Source organism: Diceros bicornis, chromosome 8 (assembly GCF_020826845.1).
Source record: "Diceros bicornis minor isolate mBicDic1 chromosome 8, mDicBic1.mat.cur, whole genome shotgun sequence".
Taxonomy (NCBI): Eukaryota; Metazoa; Chordata; class Mammalia; order Perissodactyla; family Rhinocerotidae; genus Diceros; species Diceros bicornis.
The window spans coordinates 71,424,172-71,447,966 of record NC_080747.1 but is presented as its reverse complement, the minus strand read 5'-3'; the positions used below and the strand labels follow the sequence as shown (position 1 = coordinate 71,447,966).

General features: G+C 38.3%; 1 protein-coding gene across 2 annotated transcripts; it reads left to right on the top strand.

Moving 5' to 3' along the window:
- Positions 1–883: 883 nt before the first annotated feature.
- HSD17B13 (hydroxysteroid 17-beta dehydrogenase 13) lies at positions 884–23,134 on the top strand. Of its 2 annotated transcripts, XM_058546454.1 has the most exons (7): positions 884–1,093; positions 14,182–14,289; positions 15,146–15,277; positions 16,794–16,900; positions 18,638–18,775; positions 21,205–21,321; positions 22,951–23,134. In XM_058546454.1, exons 1-7 carry the CDS (start codon positions 884–886, stop codon positions 23,039–23,041), a joined length of 903 nt encoding a protein of 300 aa, XP_058402437.1. In that variant the 3' UTR covers positions 23,042–23,134. The 2 variants fall into 2 exon arrangements, with proteins under 2 accessions (XP_058402437.1, XP_058402438.1); XM_058546455.1 differs by lacking the exon at positions 14,182–14,289.
- Positions 23,135–23,795: the final 661 nt, after the last annotated feature.

The following is a 23,795-nucleotide window of genomic DNA, read 5'->3' as shown; positions in this document are numbered from 1 at the left end:
TAACCTACAATCTCCCCCAAACTCAAGAGGTTTTCAGGGAAATGGGCATCTCGTGTAAAATGATTAGCTAACTGAAATATTGATGCAGAGCTTTCATGAATAAATGAATCAAACTAAGCTTAGTTGGCCCATACTTTATTCAAGTGTTCTTAAGATAACATCTCTACTTCTCCTTTTTCTTCATTAAAAAAAAAAATAGTTTACAGAGAGATACCAAGAGACCATTAGCTGATACAATATCTCTAGAATTATTTCTAGAGGTGAAACTTCATGGTGAAACATGTTACAGAACTGCTTCTCAGAAAGCAAGTCCAGGGCCAGCCCCCGTGGCTTAGTGGTTAAGTGCACGCATTCCGCTACTGGCGGCCTGGGTTCGGATCCCGGGCGCACACCGCCGCACCACTTCTCCGGCCATGCTGAGGTCGAGTCCCACATACAGCAACTAGAAGGATGTGCAGCTATGACATACAACTATCTACTGGGGCTTTGGGGAAAAAAAAAAAGGAGGAGGATTGGCAATAGATGTTAGCTCAGGGCCGGTCTTCCTCAGCAAAAAGAGGAGGATTGGCATGGATGTTAGCTCAGGGCTGAGCTTCCTCACAAAAAAAAAAAAAAAGAAAGAAAGAAAGTCCAGACAGCACTTTCTTTTGCTTTCCCGTTTCCCTCTGCCAAGCTTTTACTAGCAACAGGCATCACTTCAAAAGCCTGAGGTCTAGCCAATCAATTAGAACACGTAGACAAAGCTTGCCTGCAAATCTGTCTTACCTCTGCCGGTCCCGTCAACAACTGGGGCACAGCTCTTCCCTTGAGCTCTGTGCAGAGGGCAGCTTTTCGCTGGACCTAGCAAGGACTGAACCAGAGGAGAAGAGTAGACAGCAGAGCCATGAACATTGTCTTGGATCTCCTCCTGCTTCTGATCACCATCATCTACTCCTACTTGGAGTCCTTGGTGAAGGTTTGCATTCCCCGGAGGAGAAAATCTGTGGCTGGGGAGATCGTTCTCATTACAGGAGCCGGGCATGGAATAGGCAGGCTGACGGCCTATGAATTTGCAAAACGGAAGAGCAGACTGGTTCTGTGGGATATTAATAAGGTAATGGACTATCTTTTAAAGTCACAAGTAAGACGTGTTTAAAAAATTACTTGAGGGCCGGCCCCGTGGCTTAGTGGTTAAGTGCGCGCGCTCCGCTACTGGCGGCCCGGGTTCAGATCCCAGGCGCACACCAACTCACTGCTTCTCCGGCCATGCTGAGGCGGCATCCCACATACAGCAACTAGAAGGATGTGCAACTATGGCATACAACTATCTACTGGGGCTTTGGGGAGAAAAAAGGAGGAGGATTGGCAATAGATGTTGGCTCAGAGCCGGTCTTCCTCACAAAAAAAAAAAAATTACTTGACTTAGCATCTGCTTTCCTTTGTATTTTTTCTTCGATAACTAAATTCCCTGGAGCCTTATTCTACGTATGCATCAGGATGGTTTGATGAAAGGAAGATAATTAGATCTAAGCTGTGATTTTTATGCCATGATACACAGGTTTATAACTCAGACTCAGGAGCTAGGCTACTTTGAAGCTGCTTCAATTGAGCAATCACTTCATTTCTCTTAGCCCCAGTTTCCTTATCTCTGAAACGGGGATAATACCTCACAGGATGGGTAAGAACAGGGGTTAGTAAACTACAGCTAATGGGCCAGACCTGGTTCCTGGGCAGCCTGTTGAGCTAGGAATGTTTTCTACATTTTTAAAGGGCTGTCAAAGCAAAAAGCAAGTAAGGAAACAAAGAACATGCGACAGATCTGCTTAGTACCTCCCCTCACACACACACAATCCTGAAATATTTACTATCTGGCTCTTTACAGAGAAAGTTTGCCGACCCCTGGGCAAGAGGATTTAATGAGCAAATATTGTAAGTGCTTAAACAAAGCCTGGCCACAGTAAACAACAGTTGTGTTAAATAAAACCTACATGCAGTGAGTCAGGCTTTCTCTTGGGCATTCGTATATTTCTTATACTGTTATTTGTAAACACTCTATTAACTACTCAAGATAAAACTGAGGTAACTGAAATCTTGTATCATTTTCCCTAAACTTGTGAATTCTGATAAATCTGTGAAAAGATACACAGAAAAATGGTTACAGGATTTTCAGATTGGAAAGATAGTGAAGTTTTTCTGAGAATCAGGTTTTCCACAAATCCCAGTGAGATTTTAATTGCCGTTATATTATTGCTCTCTCATGTTCTTTGCTGTCGTGTCTAGTTGGCACCTATTTTCTTAAGGTCTTCAAAAATGACTCTTAAACTTAGAAACCTGGTTCTTTCTAGACAGTAAAGAATGATATAAGAGAGCCTGGCCAGTGGCGCAAGCAGTTAGGTGCTCGCACTCCGCTGTGGCAGCCCGGGGTTCGCCGGTTGGGATCCCGGATGAGCACCGATGCACCACTTGTCAAGCCATGCTGTGGTGGCATCCCATATAAAGTAGAGGAAGATGGGCATGGATGTTAGCCCAGGGCCAATCTTCCTCACAAAAAAAAAAGAAGAAGAAGAAGAATATAAGAAAAAGTTGATATATTTTTATATAACAGATATGGACATTTGTATAATAGATGAGTTGATATACATGAAAGTGATTTGCCATCAGTTTGGTACTTGAAGAGGTTCCAATGAACTTTCTAGAAGAGGACAAGAATTTACAAATTGAGAAACTTGTTGTCTGCTGTTCTCAGGCATTAATCAAAAAATATAAATAAGTATAAATCCATGAAAATGGCTTGAAGAAATCTAACCTTTGGATCTCTTTCCAGATATGTAATTTTGAGGAGATGACTAATATTTATTACATTTTTTAAATTCCAGTGAAAAGAAATAAAAATGACTTATTTAAGATTCTGCCTGAAGGATGGGTCACCTAACCTTACCGGGTCTCTTTGAATTCCTGAATTTTATGGTTAAACATTTAAGGTTTTAAATAATTCACTCTACAGCTATAATGTAATTCAGATCTCCTTTACCTGTGAAAGGTGCCAACTGCCTTTTTGTTACAGGTGGTTTCTTTTTTTTTAATTGATGTTTTAATAGTTTATAACATTGTGAAATTTTGGGTTGTACATTTTTGTTTGTCCATCACCATATATATATCTCCCTTCACCCCATTGTGCCCACCCCCCACCCCCATTGCCCCTGGTAACCACAGTATAGTTTTCTCTGTCCATGTGTTGGTGTATATTCCACATATGAGTGAGATCATACAGTGTATGTCTTTCTCTTTCTGGCTGATTTCACTTAACATAATACCCTCCAGGCCCATCCATGTTGTTGCAAATGGGACGATTTTGTCTTTTTTTATGGCTGAGTAGTATTCCATTGTATATATATACCACATCTTCTTGATCCAATCATCAGTCGAGGGACATTTAGGTTGCTTCCACTTCTTGGCTATGGTGAATAATGCTGCAATGAACATAGGGGTGCATAAGCCTCTTTGGATTGTTGATTTCAGGTTTGTTGGATAGATTCCCAGTAATGGGATAGCTGGATCATAGGGTATTTCTATTTTTAATTCTTTGAGGAGTCTCCATACCGTTTTCCATAGAGGCTGCACCAGTTTGCATTCCCACCAGCTGTGTATGAGGGTTCCTGTTTCTCCACATCCTCTCCAACATTTGTTGTTTTTTGTCTTGGTGATTATAGCCATTCTAACGGGCATGAGGTGATATCTTAGTGTTGTTTTGATTTGTATTTCCCTGATGATTAGTGATGTTGAACATCTTTTCATGTGCCTATTGGACACCTTTCTATCTTCTTTGGAGAAGTGTCTGTTCGTTTCCTCTGCCCATTTTTTGATTGGGTTGTTTGATTTTTTGTTGTTCAGTTGTGTGAGTTCTTTATATAGTATGGAGATTAACCCCTTGTCAGATATATGTTTTGCAAATATTTTCTCCCAGCTGGTAGGTTGTCTGTTCATTTTGATTCTGGTTTCGTTTGTCTTGTAGAAGCTCTTTAATCTGATAAAGTCCCACTTGCTTATTTTTTCTTTAGTTTCCCTAGTCTGGGTAAGCATGTCATCCAAAAAGATTCCTTTATGACCAATGTCAAATAGTGTGTTGCCTATATTTTCTTCTATGAGTTTTATAGTTTCAGGTCTCACCTTCAGGTTTTGATCATTTTGAGTTAATTTTTGTGAATGGCGATAACAGATGATCCACGTTCATTCTTTTGCATGTGGCTGTCCAGTTTTCCCAACACTATTTATTGAAGAGACTTTCCTTTCTCCATTGTATGTTCTTAGCTCCTTTGTCGAAAATTACCTGTCTGTATATGTGTGGTTTTATTTCTGGGCTTTCAATTCTGTTCCATTGATCTGTGTGCCTGTTTTTGTACCAGTACCATGCTCTTTTGATTACTATTGCTTTGTAGTATGTTTTGAAGTCAGGGATTGTGATGCCTCCAGCTTTGTTCTTTTTTCTCAGGATTGCTTTAGCTATCCAGGGTCTTTTGTTGCCCTATATGAATTTTAGTATTCTTTTTTCTATTTCCGTGAAGAATGTCATTGGGATTCTTATTGGGATTGCATTGAATCTGTAGATTGCTTTAGGTAATATAAACATTTTAACTATGTTTATTCTTCCAATCCATGTGCATGGGATGTCTTTCCATTTCTTTATGTCATCATCGATTTCTTTCAATTATGTCTTGTAGTTTTCATCATATAGGTCTTTCACCTCCTTGGTAAGATTTATTCCTAGATATTTTATTCTTTTTGATGCAATTGTAAATGGTATTATCTTTTTGAGCTCTCTTTCTGTTAGTTCGTTATTAGAATACAGAAATGCAACTGATTTTTGTAGATTGATTTTGTACCCCACAACTTTGCTGTAGTTGTTGATTATTTCTAGTAGTTTTCCAACGGATTCTTTAGGGTTTTCTGTATATAAAATCATGTCATCTGCAAATAGTGAGAGTTTTACTTCTTCGTTGCCTATTTGGATTCCTTTTATTCCTTTTTCTTGCCTAATTGCTCTGGCCAAAACCTCCAGTACTCTGTTGAATAGGAGTGGCGAGAGTGGGCAGTCCTGCCTCGTTCCTGTTCTCAGAGGAATGGCTTTTAGTCTTTCCCTGTTGAGTATGATCTTGGCTGTGGGTTTGTCATAAATAGCCTTTATTATGTTGAGGTACTTTCCTTCTATACCCATTTTGTTGAGAGTTTTTATCATAAATGGATATGGTATCTTGTCAAATGCCTTCTCTGCGTCTATTGAGATGACCATGTGGTTTTTATTCTTCATTTTGTTGATGTGGTGTGTCACGTTGATTGATTTGTGGATGTTGAACCATCCCTGTGTCCCTGGTATAAATCCCAGTTGATCATGGTGTATGATCTTTTTAATGTATTGCTGTATGCGGTTTGCCAATATTTTGTTGAGGATTTTTGCATCTATGTTCATCAGCAATATTGGCCTGTAATTTTCCTTCTTTGTATTGTCTTTGTCTGACTTTGGTGTCAGGGTGATATTGGCCTCATAGATTTAGGAAGTGTTCCATCTTCCTCTATTTTTTGGAATAGCTTGAGAAGGATGGGTATTAAATCTTCTTTGAATGTTTGGTAAAATTCACCAGAGAAGCCATCTGATCCTGGACTTTTATTTTGGGGGAGGTTTTTGATTACTATTTCAATCTCTTTACTTGTGATTGGTCTATTCAGATTCTCCATTTCTCCTTGGTTCAGTTTTGGAAGGTTATATGAGTCTAAGAATTTATCCATTTCTTCTAGATTGTCCAATTTGTTGGCATATAATTTCTCATAGTATTCTCTTATTATACTTTGTATTTCCGTGGTATCCATTGTAATTTCTCCTCTTTCATTTCTAATTTTATTTACTTGAGTCTTTTATCTTTTTTTCTTAGTAAGTCTGGCTAAGGGTTTGTCAATTTTGTTTACCTTCTCAAAGAACCAACTCTTTGTTTCATTAATCCTTTCTACTGTTTTTTTTTGTCTCAATTTCATTTATTTCTGCTCTGATTTTTATTATTTCTCTCCTTCTGCTGACTTTGGGCTTTGTTTGTTCTTCTTTTTCTAGTTCTGTTAGGTGTAATTTAAGGTTGATTAATTGGGCTTTTTCTTGTTTGTTAAGGTAGGCTTGTATCGCTATGAGTTTCCCTCTCAGGACCGGTTTTGCTGCATCCCATATGATTTGGTATGGCATATTTTCATTTTCGTTTGTTTCCAGATAGTTTTTGATTTCTCCTTTAATTTCATCAATGATCCATTGGTTGTTCAGTAGCATGTTGGTTAATCTCCACATTTTTGTCGCTTTCCCAGTTTTTTTTTTCATGGTTGATTTCCAGTTTCATAGCATTATGGTCTGAAAATATGCTTGTTATGATTTCAATCTTCTTAAATTTATGGAGGCTAGCTTTGTTTCCCAACACATGGTCTATCCTTGAGAATGTTCCATTCACACTTGAGAAGAATGTGTAGTCAGATGTTTTTGGATGGAGTGCTCTGTATATGTCTACTAGGTCCATCTCATCCAGTTTTTCATTTAAGTCCACTATTTCTTTATTGACTTTTTGTCTGGATGATCTATCCATTGATGTAAGTGGGGTATTAAGATCCCCTACTATGATTGTGTTGTTGTTAACGTCTCCTTTTAGGTTTGTTAATAGTTGCTTTATGTATTTTGGTGCTCCTATGTTGGGTGCATATATATTTATAAGTGATAAGTTTTCTTGGTGGAGTGTCCCTTTTATCATTATATATTTCCCTTCTTTGTCTCTCTTAACCTCTTTTATCTTGAAGTCTACTTTGTCTGAATATGAGGATGGCAACACCTGCTTTCTTTTTCTGCCATTAGCTTGGAGTATTGTCTTCCATCCTTTCACTCTGAGCCTGTGCTTGCCTTTAGAGCCTAGATGTGGTTCCTGGTGGCAGCATATTGTTGGGTCTTGCTTTTTAATCCATCCTGCCACTCTGTATCTTTTGATTGGAGAGTTCAATCCATTTACATTTAGGGTAATTATTGATATATGAGGGCTTAATTTTGCTGTTTTGTCACTTATTTTCTGGTTCTTTTGCATTTCCTTTGTTTCTTGTCCCATTTGTTTCAGACTGCCAATTCAGTTTGGTTGTTCTGTCTTATGACTCTTCTAGTTTTCTCTTTGTTTATCATATGTGATTTTGTTTTGATTATTTGTTTAGTGGTTACCTTTAGGTTTGTATAAAAAATCTTGTGTATGAGATAGTCCATTATCTGATGGCCTCTTATTTCCTTATACTAAGTCAGTTCAATCACTTTTCTCTTCCCCTTCTAAGTCATTCTTGTTATACCTTATTCTATCTTGTGTTGTGGGTGTGTGTTTACAGTGATGAGGTTATATTTATTTTTGGTGAATTCCTTCCTTTGATCTTTGATTTTGGTATTTAAGTGGTTGCTAACCTATTCCGGTAAAGATCTACTGTTTTTCTGATTCTGTCTACCTATTTTTCTCCTTGCTCCAAGCTTTATATTCCCTTTCTTTTCTTTTTTTCAGGCCTGAGGGCCTTCTTGAGTATTTCTTGTAGTGGTGTTCTCATGGCCAAGAACTCCCTTAGCTTTTGTTTATCTGGGAAAGTTACTATTTCTCCATCATATTTGAAGGAAATTTTTGCTGGATAGAGTATTCTTGGCTGAAAGTTTTTGTCTTTCAGTATTTTGAATATATCACTCCAGTCTCTCCTAGCCTGTACAGTTTCTGTTGAGAAATCCACTGAGAGCCTGATGGGAGTATCTTTGTACATTATTTTTTGTTTTTGTCTAGCTGCCCTGAATATTGTTTCTTTGTCATTGACTTTGGCCAGCCTTACTACTACGTGTCGTGGAGTGGGCCTTTGCCTGTTGACATATTTACGTGACCTATTGGCTTCACTTACTGGTATTTCCTGCTCCTTCCCCAGATTTGGGAAGTTCTCAGCTATTATTTCCTTTAATAGGTTCTCTGTTCCTCTTCCCCTTTCTTTTCCCTCAGGAATACCTGTAATTCTTATGTTACATTTCCTAATAGAGTCAGATATTTCTCGGAGACTTTTTCATTTCTTTTTAGTCTTAGTTCTCTCTCCTCTTCCATCTGGACAATATCTGTATTCCTATCCTCTAAAATGCTAATTTTCCTCCATCTTGTCAGCTCTGTTCTTTAAAGATTCCAGATTCTCCTTGATCTCCTCCATTGTGTTCTTCATCTCCATCAGTACTGATTGGTTTTTCTTTATGATTTCAATCTCTTTTGTGAAGAAACTCCTAATCTCATTGAATTGTTTGTCTGTGTCATCTCGTATTTTGTTGAGTTTTTTTATGATAGCTATTTTGAAATCTCTGTCTTTAGGTTATGGATTTCTGTGTCTTCAGGGTTGGTTTCTGAGTGCTTGTCATTTTCCTTCTGGTCTGGTGATTTCATGTACCTTTGCATTGTGGTTCCTGTATTGGCTTTATTTTTCCTCATCCTGGAAATATCTGGTTGTAATTTCCACCCGCCGCCACCATATGGGGGTTAAGGGCTGTGTAATCTGAGCCCCCTGCGCTCTGCCCCAGCTGTTCACTGTGATCTGCCGGCCACTTGGTCTGGTCTGGTCAGCTAAGCTGCAGTGTCCAGCATGTGGGGAGGGGTGGGGCTCTCTCTTTTGCCTGCTGGGTCCCTGGCATGGGGGGCTTCTCGCTCGCCCCTTGTTATCCGCTCTCCTGGGGTGCTCAGATGTTGATGGTAGCCCTGTAGAAGTTCTGAGTCCTCTGTGTGGGAGTTTCCCACTGGCTCAGAGAGCCCAAAGAGCTACAGTTTCCCCGCAGAGGGCCGCCCCTCCCCCCTCTCTGGGAGCCACATGGACCAGGATCGCTGATCTGATGGGGAAGGAGAGGAGTTCTCCTTACCTCTCCCCACTTCCTCCAGGGGCCCAGCACGTTCCTCTCTCAGATGTGGGGCAGTGTGGATCTTTCTGATCTTGCTTTTTGCTGTCTAGGAGTCCATTGTTGATCTGTGACTGTTCCTTTTGTTGTATCTTATCAGGGAAAGGGTTTATGGGAAAGCTCACTCCACCATGACACTGATGTCACTCGTACAGGTGGTTTCTTTTGCCTTACATGATGAGTTATGTTAGCAGTTTGCCCTCATTCAATCTAAACTGTTATTTTAGGAATACTGTGATAAGTGGAGTGAACAATGCACACTGGATTTGAAGCTAAAACAAGGATTTTGCTTACAAAAAGACAAGGCATTACATTTTGCAGTGCTCTAGCTCAAGTGATAAGATTGAAGAAATTTTAATTCTCCAATCAAAGCATCTGATGAAAGCTCTGGTTACTAATGCTCTCTACCAACCTTGATTCTAGAGTCAAGAGTGTGTAGTCGTTCTTGTAATCTTGCAATGAGCAAGCTATCAGCCAAAGCCTAAATCGATGAAAGATGCTCCTGTCCTCCCTCTTTACTCCTCTGCAATCCCCAAAAAGTTTACGAGGGGACATTGGCTCTGTGACTAAGTGTTCTAATCTTTGTTAGAGTCTGTTCTTTGGAATTTCAGGCTGATAGTCCAGGGTTTAGCCTGCGGTAGTGAAATATGAAGGATGTCAGGGAGGCAACACTGGCTAAGGGAAACCAACTGCCACTCATTCAGGGACTGCCCCAATAACAGCAAAAGGGATGCAGCAAAAGTGATACTAAGAGGGAAATTTATAGCAATTCAGGCCTACCTCAACAAATAAGAAAAACCTCAAATAAGTAATCTTAAACTACACCTAACATAACTAGAAAAAGAAGAACAAAGCCCAAAGTCAGCAGAAGGAAGGAAATAATGAAAATCAGAGCAGAAATAAATTAAATAGAGACCAAAAAACAATAGACAGGATCAATGAAACTAAGAGCTGGTTCTTTGAGAAGATAAACAAAATTGACAAACCTTTAGCCAAACTCACTAAGAAAAAAAGAGAGAAGGCTCAAATAAAATTAAAAATGAAAGAGGAGAAATTACAACAGATTCCAAGAGAAATACAAAAACTTATAAGAGAATACTATGAAAAACTATATGCCAACAAAATAGAAAACCTAGAAGAAACGGATAAATTCTTAGAATCATACAACCCCCCAAACCTGAATCAAGAAGACAGAGAGAATCTGAATAGACCAATCACAAGTAAAGAGATTGAAACAGTAACCAAAAACCTGCCAAAAAATAAAAGTCCAGGACCAGATGGCTTCTTTGGAGAATTCTACCAGACATTCAAAGAAGATTTAATACCTACCCTTCTCAAATTATTCCAAAAAAATGAAGAAGACAAGACACTTCCTACCTCATTCTACAAGGCCAACATTACTCTGAGACCAAAACCAGATAAGGACAATACAAAAAAAGAAAATTACAGGCCAATATCACTGATGAACATAGATGCAAAAATCCTCAAAAAAAATTAGCAAATTGAATACAGCAATATATTAAAAAGATCATACACCATGACCAAGTGGGATTCATACCAGGGACGCAGGGATGGTTCAACGTCTGCAAAACAATCAATGTGATACATCTTATTAATAAAATTTGACTAAAAATCACATGATCATCTCAGTAAATGCAGAGAAAGCAACTGACAAGATCCAACATCCATTTATGATAAAAGCTCTAAAGAAAATGGGTATAGAAGGAAAGTACTTCAACATAATAAAGGCCATATATGACAAACCCAGAGCCAACATCATACTTAACAGTGAAAAACTGAAAGCCATCCCTCTGAGAACAGGAACAAGACAAGCGTGCCCACTTTCACCACTCTTATTCAACATAGTCCTGGAGGTTTCAGCCAGAGCAATTAGGCAAGAAAAAGGAAATGAAAGGGATCCAAATTAGAAAGGAAGAAGTAAAACTCTCACTGTTTGCAGACAACATGATTCTATATACAGAAAACTCTAAAGAATCCATCAGAAAACAATTAGAAATGATCAACAGCTACAGCAAAGTTGCAAGGTACTAAATCAACTTATAAAAATCAGTTGCATTTCTATACACTAATAATGAACTGGCAGAAAGAGAAGTCAAGAATACAATTCCATTTACAACTGCAACAAAAAGAATAAAATATCTAGGAATAATCTTAACCAAGGAGGTGAAAGACCTATATGCTGAAAACTATAAGACATTATTGACAGAATTAAAGAAGACAGAAAGAAATGGAAAGATATTCCATGGTCATGAATTGGAAGAATAAATATAGTTAAAATGTCCATATTACCTAAAGCAATCTACAGATTCAATGCAATCCCAATCAGAATCCGAATGACATTCTTCACAGAAATTGAACAAAGAATCCTGAAGTTTATATGGGGCAACAAAAGACTCTGAATAGCCATAGCAACCCTGAGAAAAAAGAACAAAGCTGGAGGCATCACGATCTCTGACTTCAAAATATTGCACAAAGCTATAGTAATCAAAACAGCATGGTACTGGCACAAAAGCAGACAAACATATCAATGGAATAGAATTGAAAGCCCAGAAATAAAACCACACGTCTATGGACAGCTAATCTTTGACAAAGGAGCCAAGAATATACAATGGAGAAAGGAAAGTCTCTTCAATAAATGGTGTTGGGAAAACTGGACAGCCAGGTGCAAAAGAATGAAAGTAGACCATTATCTTACACCATACACAAAAATTAACTCAAAGTGGATTAAAAACTTGAATGTAAGACTGAAACCATAAAACTCCTAAGAAAATATAGGCAGTACACGCTTTGACATCGGTCTTAGCAGCATCTTTTTGAATACTGTCTCTACTCAAGCAAGGGAAACAAAAGAAAAAATAAACAAGTGGGACTTTATCAGACTAAAGAGCTTCTGCAAGGCAAAGGAAACCAGGAACAAAACGAAAAGACAACCCACAAACTGGGAGAAAATATTTGCAAATCATATATCCAACAAAGGGTTAATTTCCAAAATATATAGAGAACTCGTACAACTCAACAACAAAAAAATGAACAACCTGATCAAAAAATGACCAGAGGATATGAACAGACATTTTTCCAAAGAAGACATATGGATGGAACACAGGCGCATGAAAAGATGTTCAACATTAGTAATTATTAGGGAAATGCAAATCAAAACTACAATGAGATATCACCTTACACCTGTCAGAATGGTTATAATTAACAAGACAAACAATAACAAATGTTGGAGAGGATGTGGAGAAAAGGGAACCCTCATACACTGCTTGTAGGAATGCAAATTGGCGCAGCCACTATGGAAAACAGTATGGAGATTTCTAAAAAAATTAAAAATAGAAATACTATACGATCCAGTTATCCCACTACTGAATATTTATCCAAAGAACATGAAATCAACAATTCAAAAAGTTTTATGCAGGGCCGGCCCGGTTGCTTAGCTGTTAAGTGCACGCGCTCTGCTACTGGCGGCCCGGGTTCGGATCCTGGGCGCGCACCGACGCACCGCTTCTCCGGCCATGCTGAGGCCATGTCCCACATACAGCAACTAGAAGGATGTGCAACTATGACATACAACTATCTACTGGGGCTTTGGGGAAGAAAAAACAAAGGAGGAGGATTGGCAATAGATGTTAGCTCAGAGCCGGTCTTCCTCAGCAAAAAGAGGAGGATTAGCACGGATGTTAGCTCAGGGCTGATCTCTCTCACAAAAAAAAAAAAAAAAAAAAAAAATACCATATGATCCAATTATCCCACTACTGGATATTTATCCAACGAACATGAAATCAACAATTCAAAAAGTTTTATGCAGGGCCAGCCCTGTGGCTTAGCAGTTAAGTGTGTGCGCTCCACTACTGGCGGCCCAGGTTCGGATCCCGGGCACGCACTGACGCACCGCTTGTCTGGCCATGCTGAGGCCGCGTCCCACGTACAGCAACTAGAAGGATGTGCAACTATGACATACAACTATCTACTGGGGCTTTGGGGAATAAAAGGAGGAGGATTGGCAATAGATGTTAGCTCAGAGCCGCTCTTCCTCAGCAATAAGAGGAGGATTAGCATGGATGTTAGCTCAGGTCTGATCTCCCTCACACACAAAAAAACAAGTTTTATGCACCCCTGTGTTCATTGCAGCATTATTCACAATAGCCAAGTTGTAGAAACAACCCAAGTGCCCATCAACTGATGAACGGATAAAGAAGATGTGGTATATATATATATATATATATACACATATACATATAATGGAATACTACACAGCCATAAAAAAGGCAAAATTGTCCCATTTGCAAGAACATAGATGGACCTTGAGGGTATTATGTTAAGTGAAATAAGCGAGACAAAGACAAACACTGTATGATTTCACTCACATGTGGAAGATAAACAAACACATGGATAAAGAGAACAGATTAGGGGTTCCCATAGGGGAAGAGGGTAGAGGGGAGGGCAAAAGGGGTAAAGGGCACATATATATGGTAATGGATAAAACTAGACTATTGGGGGTGAGCCTGATGCAGTTTATACAGAAACTGGTATATAATAATGTAACCTGAAAGTACGCAATGTTATAAACCAATATGACCTCAATAAAATAATTAAAAAAATAAAGAAAGACTTCCTCAAATAAAGGTCCTTCTTTCTCCTGCCCTCTAGAGGGTTAAATCAGAATCATTGACGAAAGTATGATGGGCAGAGGTACATAGTTTATAAAATTACCACTAATTTAGAATTACTACTTGGTGCTTTACTGCGTATTAGATAGTTGGCGCTCAACAAATATATGTTAAATTAATTGTTTTCTTTTCTTCTCCATACTCAAACGTCTCCTTTCATGACACAATAAAGAGCAACATCTCTCAAACATGTTTTTCAAGCTATGAGAGTAGCCTGCTTTACAGAAACCACCTCCTGCACAACCTCCAACCCAAGAGGAAAAGCCGGAAAAATGTGAAGGAATTTTTTTTTTTTTTTTTGCTTTGGTGCAGAATGGCTGTTGAGAATGTAGCAAAACAAGATAAAAACACAGGACTAATACGAGCGTTCCCTGGTAGAAAAGCCGGGTATAGACTCTTTGAGAATTAGGCAGGGTCTCTCACTAAATTTTCTTACAAATAAGGAGGGCATTTCGTACATGAATTTTAATCTTTAAAAAAATTTCTTCTCCAGTCCTTTCTCCCCAACTCTTGTCCCCTAACTGACCTACATCTTTCTGAATTTGTTTTTTCCAATTTCAGCGCGGTGTTGAGGAAACCGCAGCTCAATGCGGAAAACTAGGGGCTACAGCACATGCGTTCGTGGTGGACTGCAGCAACAGAGAAGAGATTTATAACTCTGTGAGCCAGGTGAGACTTCAGGATACAAATCTCTTCAAATAATTTTGTGTCCACTCACGTGGAAAATGGAAAGGTTCTTTATGACTGCCTGATTTAAATTAGATTTTTAGCCTCTGCTAACTGAGGTAGTTGTGTGAATAAGGAAGGAAGTACTTTTTCCTTGCATATAATCCACTCACCTCTGCCTATTATTATTTCATATTATTAGTCAGTTTCATTCTGATTAGAAATTTGAGCAGTGGTACAGAGTGTCGGAGAAAAGATTTACCACCAGGAAAAAAGATCACTTTCTTCTTTTGTTTTAGTCCTGTTACTTTAACAGTAATTCTTTTTTTTACTTTAATTATTTCCTGTGTGAGATTTTATTTATGTTGGTGCTAATCTAGTCTTCTATAGAAAATGTAATATTAATGATTATTATAACAATTTTTAGAAGAGTAAATATCAAATACTCACAATGAACCAAGCACTCTGATAAACTATAACATTCTTGAACTTAATCCCTATAAAAACCCTATTAACCTCATTTGACAGATGAGCAAATTGAGGCCCAGAGAGGTTTAGCCAGACTAAGTGGAGCAGGATCACTAAATCACCACTTTAAAAATGTTTAGTCAGATCTTATTAATCAACACAAATATTAATTTCACTTTATCGATCAACTTTAAAAATTTATTGAAATTTGGATGCTAAAATAACAGTTTATCCCACCTTTATGACGGTGTTCCCTTTGCAACCAGCACTTGAGCTAAAGCTGCCTGAACTCAGAGATCTCATCAAATAGAATAAAGAATCTAATCCCTGGATGATATCAATCCCAAAACTATGAGTTTCTATAACATACATGTTCTTTCCATTTCAAAAGGTAAAGAAAGAAGTGGGTGATGTAACTATCGTGGTGAATAATGCTGGGACAATATATCCAGCTGATCTTCTTAGTACCAAGGATGAAGAGATTTCCAAAACATTTGAGGTCAACATCCTCGGACATTTTTGGGTGAGTATGAGTCAGAAACTTTTCTGGTTTGTGCATGTCTGGCTCGTCCTCTTAAGGCACATGAAGTTCATAATTGAGTTCACATCCTTCTGGGTGGAAGACTGGCCAGATATTTACCTTAAATCAAGAACCATCAAATTAGTTTGAGTGGAAGAGTCTCTGACAGAAGGGCACAGAGTTCAAGGGGCCACAACTTAACAGAAAGTAGGTAGTCTGTCCTATCCACTGATACCTAACACAAAGCCTGGCACATACCAGGTGCTCAAAAAATATTTGTGTAGGTTTGCTAAGGGCTGTCAGGTACGTGTTTTCAGTGCTTTAGAGAAAATATATACAGTGTACATTCACTTGTGACCTCATGTCACAGAATTTTAGAACTGAAAGGACAACAAAAATCACTACTCAGATGTATGCAGGGGTTAGGGGCTCTTCTGGAAGGAACTCTGAGATGAGCTCTAGATCCATGCTGGAACTTAGAAATATGGCTATAGAGACCTCTTATAATTGGTTAGTTTCTTGGGAGACTGAAATAGGCCTTTGCAGAGAGCATTTATACGACTTAATCTTCCAGTGCTGCAATATTAGTGTAGAAATAGGGCAAATCTGGATGCTGGAAGAGAGAAGAAAAAAAGAGATGTGTCCCCCCATCCTCCCCAACCCCTCACACATGCTAATGATAATTGATTATTATGCCCGCCAAACTACATAGAGACCTCATGTATTAGTTATCTATAGCTGCATAACAAATTATACCAAAACTTAGTGGCTTACAGCAACAATAAATATTCATTTTCCTCTCACAGTTTCTGCAGATCAGGAATTTGAGGGTGGCTTGGATTGGCGGTTCTGGCTCTACACATCGGCATGGGGTCCATAGCGTGGGTCTATAAAACTCTCATAAAATATTATCAATATTTCTCACAAAACAGTAAAGCTTTTTGGAGATAAAGAAAGACTTTTTGTTTCCTGTAACATCAACATGTAATGCACAGTTTTACAAATAGGGAGATACTAAATCTAATCACAATGCATAACGCTTGTGGGTCAGTACAGAACTCAGCGTTTTCTACTCAACTTGATATAGGTACACAAGATTTCAACCCTTCTCATTAGAGTGATAAAGCCCCAAAACAAAAAAATCACATGATACCAGATTACCATAGGAAATTTTTCAGTTCTGAAAAGTCTGAATTTTTCCCTTAATAATATTGTTTAGATGATATATCCATAGAGGAGATATTTGATTCCCTCTGAAGGAAAGAAGGGGGAATATTAAGATGAGTTGTTGGCATATGATATACAGTTTACAGCACTCAATGACGGCTCAAACCAATACATTTTAATCTTTGTTTCATTTCTATCATTTGCATAGAAGTAATCGTGTAATCATGGCACGTATTTCATTTCATTGCAAAAGTTGTCTCAAATGCCATTTGGTCTTAAAAATAAAACTACCTAATCTGGAAACCTAACACCTGTGTCATCATTTCTTCTCTTTCTGCAACAATCCTTGAAGATCACAAAAGCACTTCTTCCGTCAATGATGAAGAGAAATCATGGCCACATTGTCACAGTGGCTTCAGTGTGTGGCCATGGAGTGATTCCTTATCTTATTCCATATTGGTAAGTATTACTTTCCAGCAGTGCTATGTATTTTTATACTTTTAAGGTTTTAGTATAACTCAGATTCCAGTCCTCATAGCAGGGTAATTTGGATTTACAGAACTTATGTATTAGTTTAGAATAAACGTCTAAAAATGACTTTTCCTAAAACAATGAAACTGGTCGTAATCATTTAAAATATTTTTGGACTTGTGAAAACTCCTCTGTAGAGCAATGAAAGAACACAGGAACGCTATACATGTTTCCATTGTATCATGGATAAAAGGAACAGGGAACCCACAGACTAAGAAGCAAAACATACAGAAGTCCAAATGAACACAAATCTATGCCATGGCCTGCATGCCGAAGATAAGCTACCCAGAGTGGCCCCTGGATCAAAACCTTTTCCAGTGTGCTTGTGTCATGAAAGATTGTGTATGTGTCTTTGTGTCTGTGTCTTTGTGTGTCTGTGTGTGTGTGCGAGAGAGAGAAAGAGAGAGAGAGTGAGATTGAAAGCCTTTACCTGATTAGAGGCAGATAGCACACTCCATGTTCTACCAAGGACAGAAAAAGAAAAAGGTGGGAGACCCTAAGGATACACTATTTGCAAAATATATTTTCCTTGTAAACTCCTTTGATGGCATCTCATTTCCTTTTGCTTTATATCAACCTCATAGATAAATTTAACTTGTTAACATTTTGGTCAGTTCTTTTTGTAACTGCTAACACATGATTATCAGTGGGTGATTGTGGGGGTGGGTAGTTAGTTGATTTGTTATTTACTTATACATCCATGTTCAAGGTTAAATTTAGTCATGAACCAAATTATTTCTGACACTGAATATAGTCACAGATATAGTTCAATTTCAGTGTAGGTTAAGGTATCACTGTACATACACATGGTTGCTTCAAGCTGCCTCTACCATCTTAAAACATAAATAAGAATTTCACAGATTAAACATTCACTATTGTTTTAATGTTTAGAAATGTGGAAACCCAATGTAATAATAGTTTTCCTTTTTTTCTTCCCCTTTAGGAAAGCAGCCAGTCTTTAACTTTATTGTTCTTATTGTCACCTGGCTCAAAAATACAATTAACATTTACATAGATCCTTATAGGTAATAAAGTTATTATACATATGCTACTTGATTTAATCCTCAAGACAGCCCTATATTTTATCTGCATTTTAAAGATCAGAAAAATCAAAGGAAGAAGATAAAGTGATATGCTGAAGGTCGCATACACACACTTCCTGAAGTCTTTTTACTCCAAATCTTTAAAATGAAATTAAGAAGCCAAAGTGGCCTCCATGTCAAGAGAGAAAGTATCAACTCAGTTATCAAGAGAGAGGAGAAATGTGTAGAGTCTCACAGAAGTTTGCGGGACTAAATATGTTTTCTACATATGCTTTCCCTGATTCATATTTTTCAAAGCAAAAACAGCAATAAAAACTGATTAGAAAACAGTTCGAAGATTGAATGGAACACCTTACATGTAGGGTGGAAAAGTGAGTAGTAAGCCAGTCAACAAGTTATTAGGATTTGTTCTATTGCTATCGCTACTACTTAAGAAATTGGTACATGGAGAATTCTGTGAAATCCTATAAGAAAATGTAAATGAAAATGAATACTCAAGTGGAAGATTTGGGGGTTTGGCTTCTACTTGTTCTCAAATCAAATCAACATTGCCTTCTCACGGAGAGCTGAGGATTGTGTTTCACTTGCCCATAGCTAACGATGGTGGATAATTCTCTTACAGTTCCAGCAAATTTGCTGCTGTTGGCTTCCACAGAGCTCTGACATCAGAACTTAAAGCGTTGGGAAAAACTGGTATCAAAACCTCGTGTCTCTGCCCTGTTTTTGTGAATACCGGGTTCACCAAAAACCCAAGCACAAGGTGAGGTCAAAATCAAGTTAGGATGGAAATATGGCAGGAGAAATTGATATGAAAACTATATGAGAAATTTCTAGGTGGGTCAACTGAGAAAATAGAAAAAAAAAGTAAAAATATTTTTTCTGATTAACGTTACTGTATTGCCTTTAAGTTTTCACTTAGAAATTAGATGAACAACGGGGAAAAATGCATTAGGGACTAGCAGGAGTGATCAGCTGCCAATGAATTAGGCAATTGGGTATTTTTGTGACCAGGTAAAAGGTTCAGCACACACTCAGGGGCCAAGAGGGAGTGAGAGTGGGGGTTGGGGCAGGCTGGAGAGGTTGCTTAAGGGGATAGGAAGAGTGTCCTCTGCTGGAAACCACACCTCAAAATGAATGACACCTAACGACCCCCTCTCCCATTCATGGCTCTTCCTCCTCAAATAGAGTATGGAAAGGTATAGGTGTATGCCCCTTTTCCATCTCCCACAGCACTGGCACAATGCTAGCATAAAGTACTCCAACATTTTTCAAACTTGCCTAATTCTAAGAATCATCACCTAAGCTTACATAAAAAATAAATGTTCTTAGGCTCTTTCTTAGAGATTCTGATTCAATAAGCTGGGATGAGCTCCAAGAATGAGGTGTTTTGTTTTATTTTGTTTTCAAGCATACCAGGTGAGTCTGGAGACAGGTTTGGAAAACTTTGATATATGAAATATAACCACAAGCACTTGATCACTGTTACCACCTTGTTCTCCTTAAAAATGCACATGTTCCTAAGAGCAGCAATGAATTGAGTTCTTAACCCCTTAGTCAAGGTGAATTTCTGCAAGAACTTTGTCTCTAATAAGGGAGGATTTGAGACCATAAGAGGAGAAATGGTCCTGAAAGGGAGGGAAAAAGCAGAAAGGAGAAGACAAGGGCCCTAAACTTAAGACATCTGCCTCACAAATTTGCCTCGATTCTAGTATATATTCTGTTGTCAGTTAACAAAATATATTAAGCTTGCTAATCTGAAGCTAATTTATTCCTGGAAGGGAATTAGTTCTAAATATATTCACTCATAAGAGCTAAAAAATTCCCTTTCAAACTCAGCCTCATTTGAAGCTAGTGACTCCAAAACTCTGAATTAGCTGTGTTGTCTCTGGAGCTGTGGTCACTCCCTGGCGGTGGAGTCCTTGACAGTGTTAGACCATAGGCACTTAACAAGTACACAATGTATAGGTAAATACTGTGGTGTGATTGGGACTCCTGGCTCAGCTTTCTTAAATAGGAAATTGAGCCCAATAAAAATCCTCTTGGTAAGCATTCAGGCTTAGCGTGTACCAAGAGTACATGTCAACTGGTGGGGAAGACACAGTAGAAAAGAGTAGGACTAATGCAACCCTGGGTGGTGTGGTGCCTGGAGGTGACCCCTGGAGCTGACAGGCAATGCTGAAGATTTAGGCTTGGTCTTAACCAGACTGCTGAATTCTGAATTTTCTTCACAAAGGCTAAAATGTCCATATACTGATGTCAGGCTTAGCTCAGAGACTGGGTAGGTGCAACTAGGTAGGAGAAATCAGGGAGGGAAGTAGTAGAACCCAATAATTTAGAAAAGTACGGATGTGTATTACTCTCTACTGGCTTGCCACTCAATGCCATGGAAACCTCAATCACGTAATAATCTGCAGTAAACTACAGAATATCTGAAGGAAGGAGGTTATGACATTCACTGCTTACTTAACTCCTCTACACAAGCTTTTTATTCACTGGCCATTCAACTCATGCCCAGACATTTTAACTGGTGCAACACTGTCAATCCATTTACGTTTTAATTTCCTGTCATCATCTTGCACTAATGGGCATTCTACAATGGACCTGTCGTTATGAATACTTCTCAAGAACCCACATAGACAGTCTTCAGTATAAGCAAGGTCACACCTCCAGTTATAATGTAATACTCCCTGTGCATATCTCCAACTTTCATTAAACTGCAGCATAGGAAGTCAGAGGTAAATCTCAAGTACTAAATACCCTTAAAACAATCCAGCTTTATGGGATACCTCTGCAAGAAAGAAAGTATACTTAGCTATAGAGTTCTCTCCCTGTCCCAACAAGTCCTGAGGAGAGATGTCAGATATTTCCTTTCTGTCCCATGATTAATCCTATGCACTAGTCTTCTTTTCCTGGTTCCTCTTCTCCTCTACCATCTAATTCCTCTCCACCATTTTGAAAGTTTGATTGAGTGAGCCATGAAATACAACTATGATGTGAGAGCGTAAGACTGTGATAACAAAACATCAATATGGCCTGCGAGGGCATCCGGGAGCAGGTGGCATTCGTGCAGTGAATCCTGGAGCATTTTAAATCCTAATTTGGTGAAAAGATAAGTTAATTTTCCTGTCTTTATTAATTAAAAAACAACAACAACAAAAAGAGCCAAACTTTTTCTCCTTTTAATCATAGACTATGGCCTGTATTGGAGACGGATGAAGTTGCAAGAAGCTTGATAGATGGAATACTTACCAATAAGAAAATGATTTTTGTTCCATCCTATCTCAATATCGCTCTAACACTAGAGAGGTAAGTACAGCACAAAACACCTAATATACTAAAACACTAACAGAGCTATCATTATGGTGAGTCTTTCAGTTGTGAAAGTTGCCATGGAAACTCTCCATCCCTGGGGAGAACAGGTAAGTTTCCTCTGTTATTGCCTTACCCAATCTATAAAAAGATCATGATTCATTTTCTCTACCACATCTAGCATCTCCACCCAAACTTTGCCAGGGACTGTTCTAACGAAGGACAGACAATTTAAAGAGAATACAATATAGTGAAGTAGCTAAAAATTAAAAGTCTATAAAAAAGCCTGCTGGAGTTGTGATTGAGATTGCATTGAATCTATAGATCAATTGGGAGAGAATTAACATATTAACAATATTGAGTCTTCCAATCCAAGAATACAAAGAACACAATATATCTTTCCTTTTTTTTTTTTCCATTTTCTTCAATATCTCTACACGATATTTTGTAGTTTTCAGTGTACAAGTCTTACAAACTTTTTTGTCAGGTTTGTCCCAAAGTATTTCATGTTTTTTTTTTTTTGTGAGGAAGATCAGCCCTGAGCTAACATCCATGCTAATCCTCCTCTTTTTGCTGAGGAAGACCAGCTCTGAGCTAACATCTATTGCCAATCCTCCTCCTTTTTTCCCCTCAAGACGGGGAGGTAAATCTTGCATTAGCCAACAATGCCAAAGTGATTTTCAATATGACTTTCTTTGCAGAATGTGTGACGTCTGCCTCCTTATATATTCACTCATACGCTCTTCCTTTCATCTGCCGACTCAAATGTTACCCATCCTTGAGCATCCAATCGTCCTTTTGACGCTTTCCTTCACTTTAAACTTTACGCTTTCCAACCCACATTAAACCTCCTCACAGTTATAGCCCTTAATTAGAGGTGGTTAATATTTTTCAATAATTGTTTCAAGATGGCCACCTTAGCCTCTCAGCAAACAATAAGCTCCTCAAAGGCAGTAGCTGTTTTTAAAGTACTTTAGTCTACGTTATTATAAAGTGCATAATAGATATTCAGTAAATACAGTCATGTGTTTCTTAACAAAAGGGATATATGTTCTGAGAAATGCATTGTTAGGAGATTTTGTTGTTGTGTGAACATCACAGAGTGTACTTACACAAACCTAAATAGTGTAGCCTACTACACACCTAGGCTACATGATACTAATCTTATGGGACCACCGTCATACATGTGGTCTGTCGTTGACCAAAATGTTGTTAGGCGGCACATGACTGTACTTAAGGAGAGGTGGAGGGATGGATGGAATGGATTCTGGTGGTGTCTCTCTGTGAACCCTTAGCATCAGGATTCATTGACAGTTTCAGCAATAAGCCCAGACTTTCAGTTTTAGATCTTTACTCATATAATATTTTATGAATATAAGATGAGAAGGTGAGAAGAGTGGTATGTATCAGTGCTTTCTTTATATTTGCATAATATTTGAACTATGAGTATTAAAAGCCACACACAAGAAAAGACAGAGAGGTAGATGTTTGTGAAAGAAGAAAGGAAGAACAGAGGAAAATTAAATGCAAACCTGATAACTCTTAGGGTATTTTAACTGACAATAAAAAAGAACTCTGTTGTCAAAGATTTTAAATTGAAAATTTTTCATCATTTTTTTTATATAGATTTCTTCCTGAACGTGCCTTGGCAGCTATAAATCATGTACAGAATGTTCAATTTGAAGCAGTGATTGGCCACAAAAGCAAAATGAAGTGAATAAATGAGCTCCAGCCAGAGATGTATACACCTTAATGATGTGGATCTAAGTATAAAGTCAATGCTTCAAAGCTTGATTTCACATTTTTCAATGCTGTTAATATTAAAAACATTGGGTTGGCATTAGCAGCAGTCGAATAAACAAGACTAATTACCTGTCTTTCCATTTCTCAAAAATATTAATGTAGTTTTAATAGTCAGATCCATTTTTCATTCCATGCCTCTTAAAAACTTCTGTGCTTAAATCAACATACTTAAAAGGTCATTTTTCTTTAATATACTTCATTTCTTTTCTTTTTTTTTATTTTTTTATTATTTTTTGTGTGTGTGAGGAAGATCAGCCCTGAGCTAACATCCGTGCTAATCCCCTTCTTTTTGCTGAGGAAGACCGGCTCTGAGCTAACATCTATTGCCAATCCTCCTCCTTTTTTTCCCCCAAAGCCCCAGTAGATAGTTGTATGTCATAGTTACACATCCTTCTAGTTGCTATATGTGGGACGCGGCCTCAGCATGGCTGGAGAAGCGGTGCATCGGTGCGTGCCTGGGATCCGAACCCCGGCCGCCAGTAGCGGAGCGCATGTGCTCAACCTCTAAGCAACAGGGCCAGCCCTCTTTTCTTTCTGTTTAAAGGTGGACAAAGCTATCTCCCTGGGAGTGAATACAAAGGGAACTTATTTACACAGGGAAGATTTAAAACTGTTCTAGACCACAGAATGTCAACAAATACACAGTGTGAGCCGCGGTTAGAGATCAA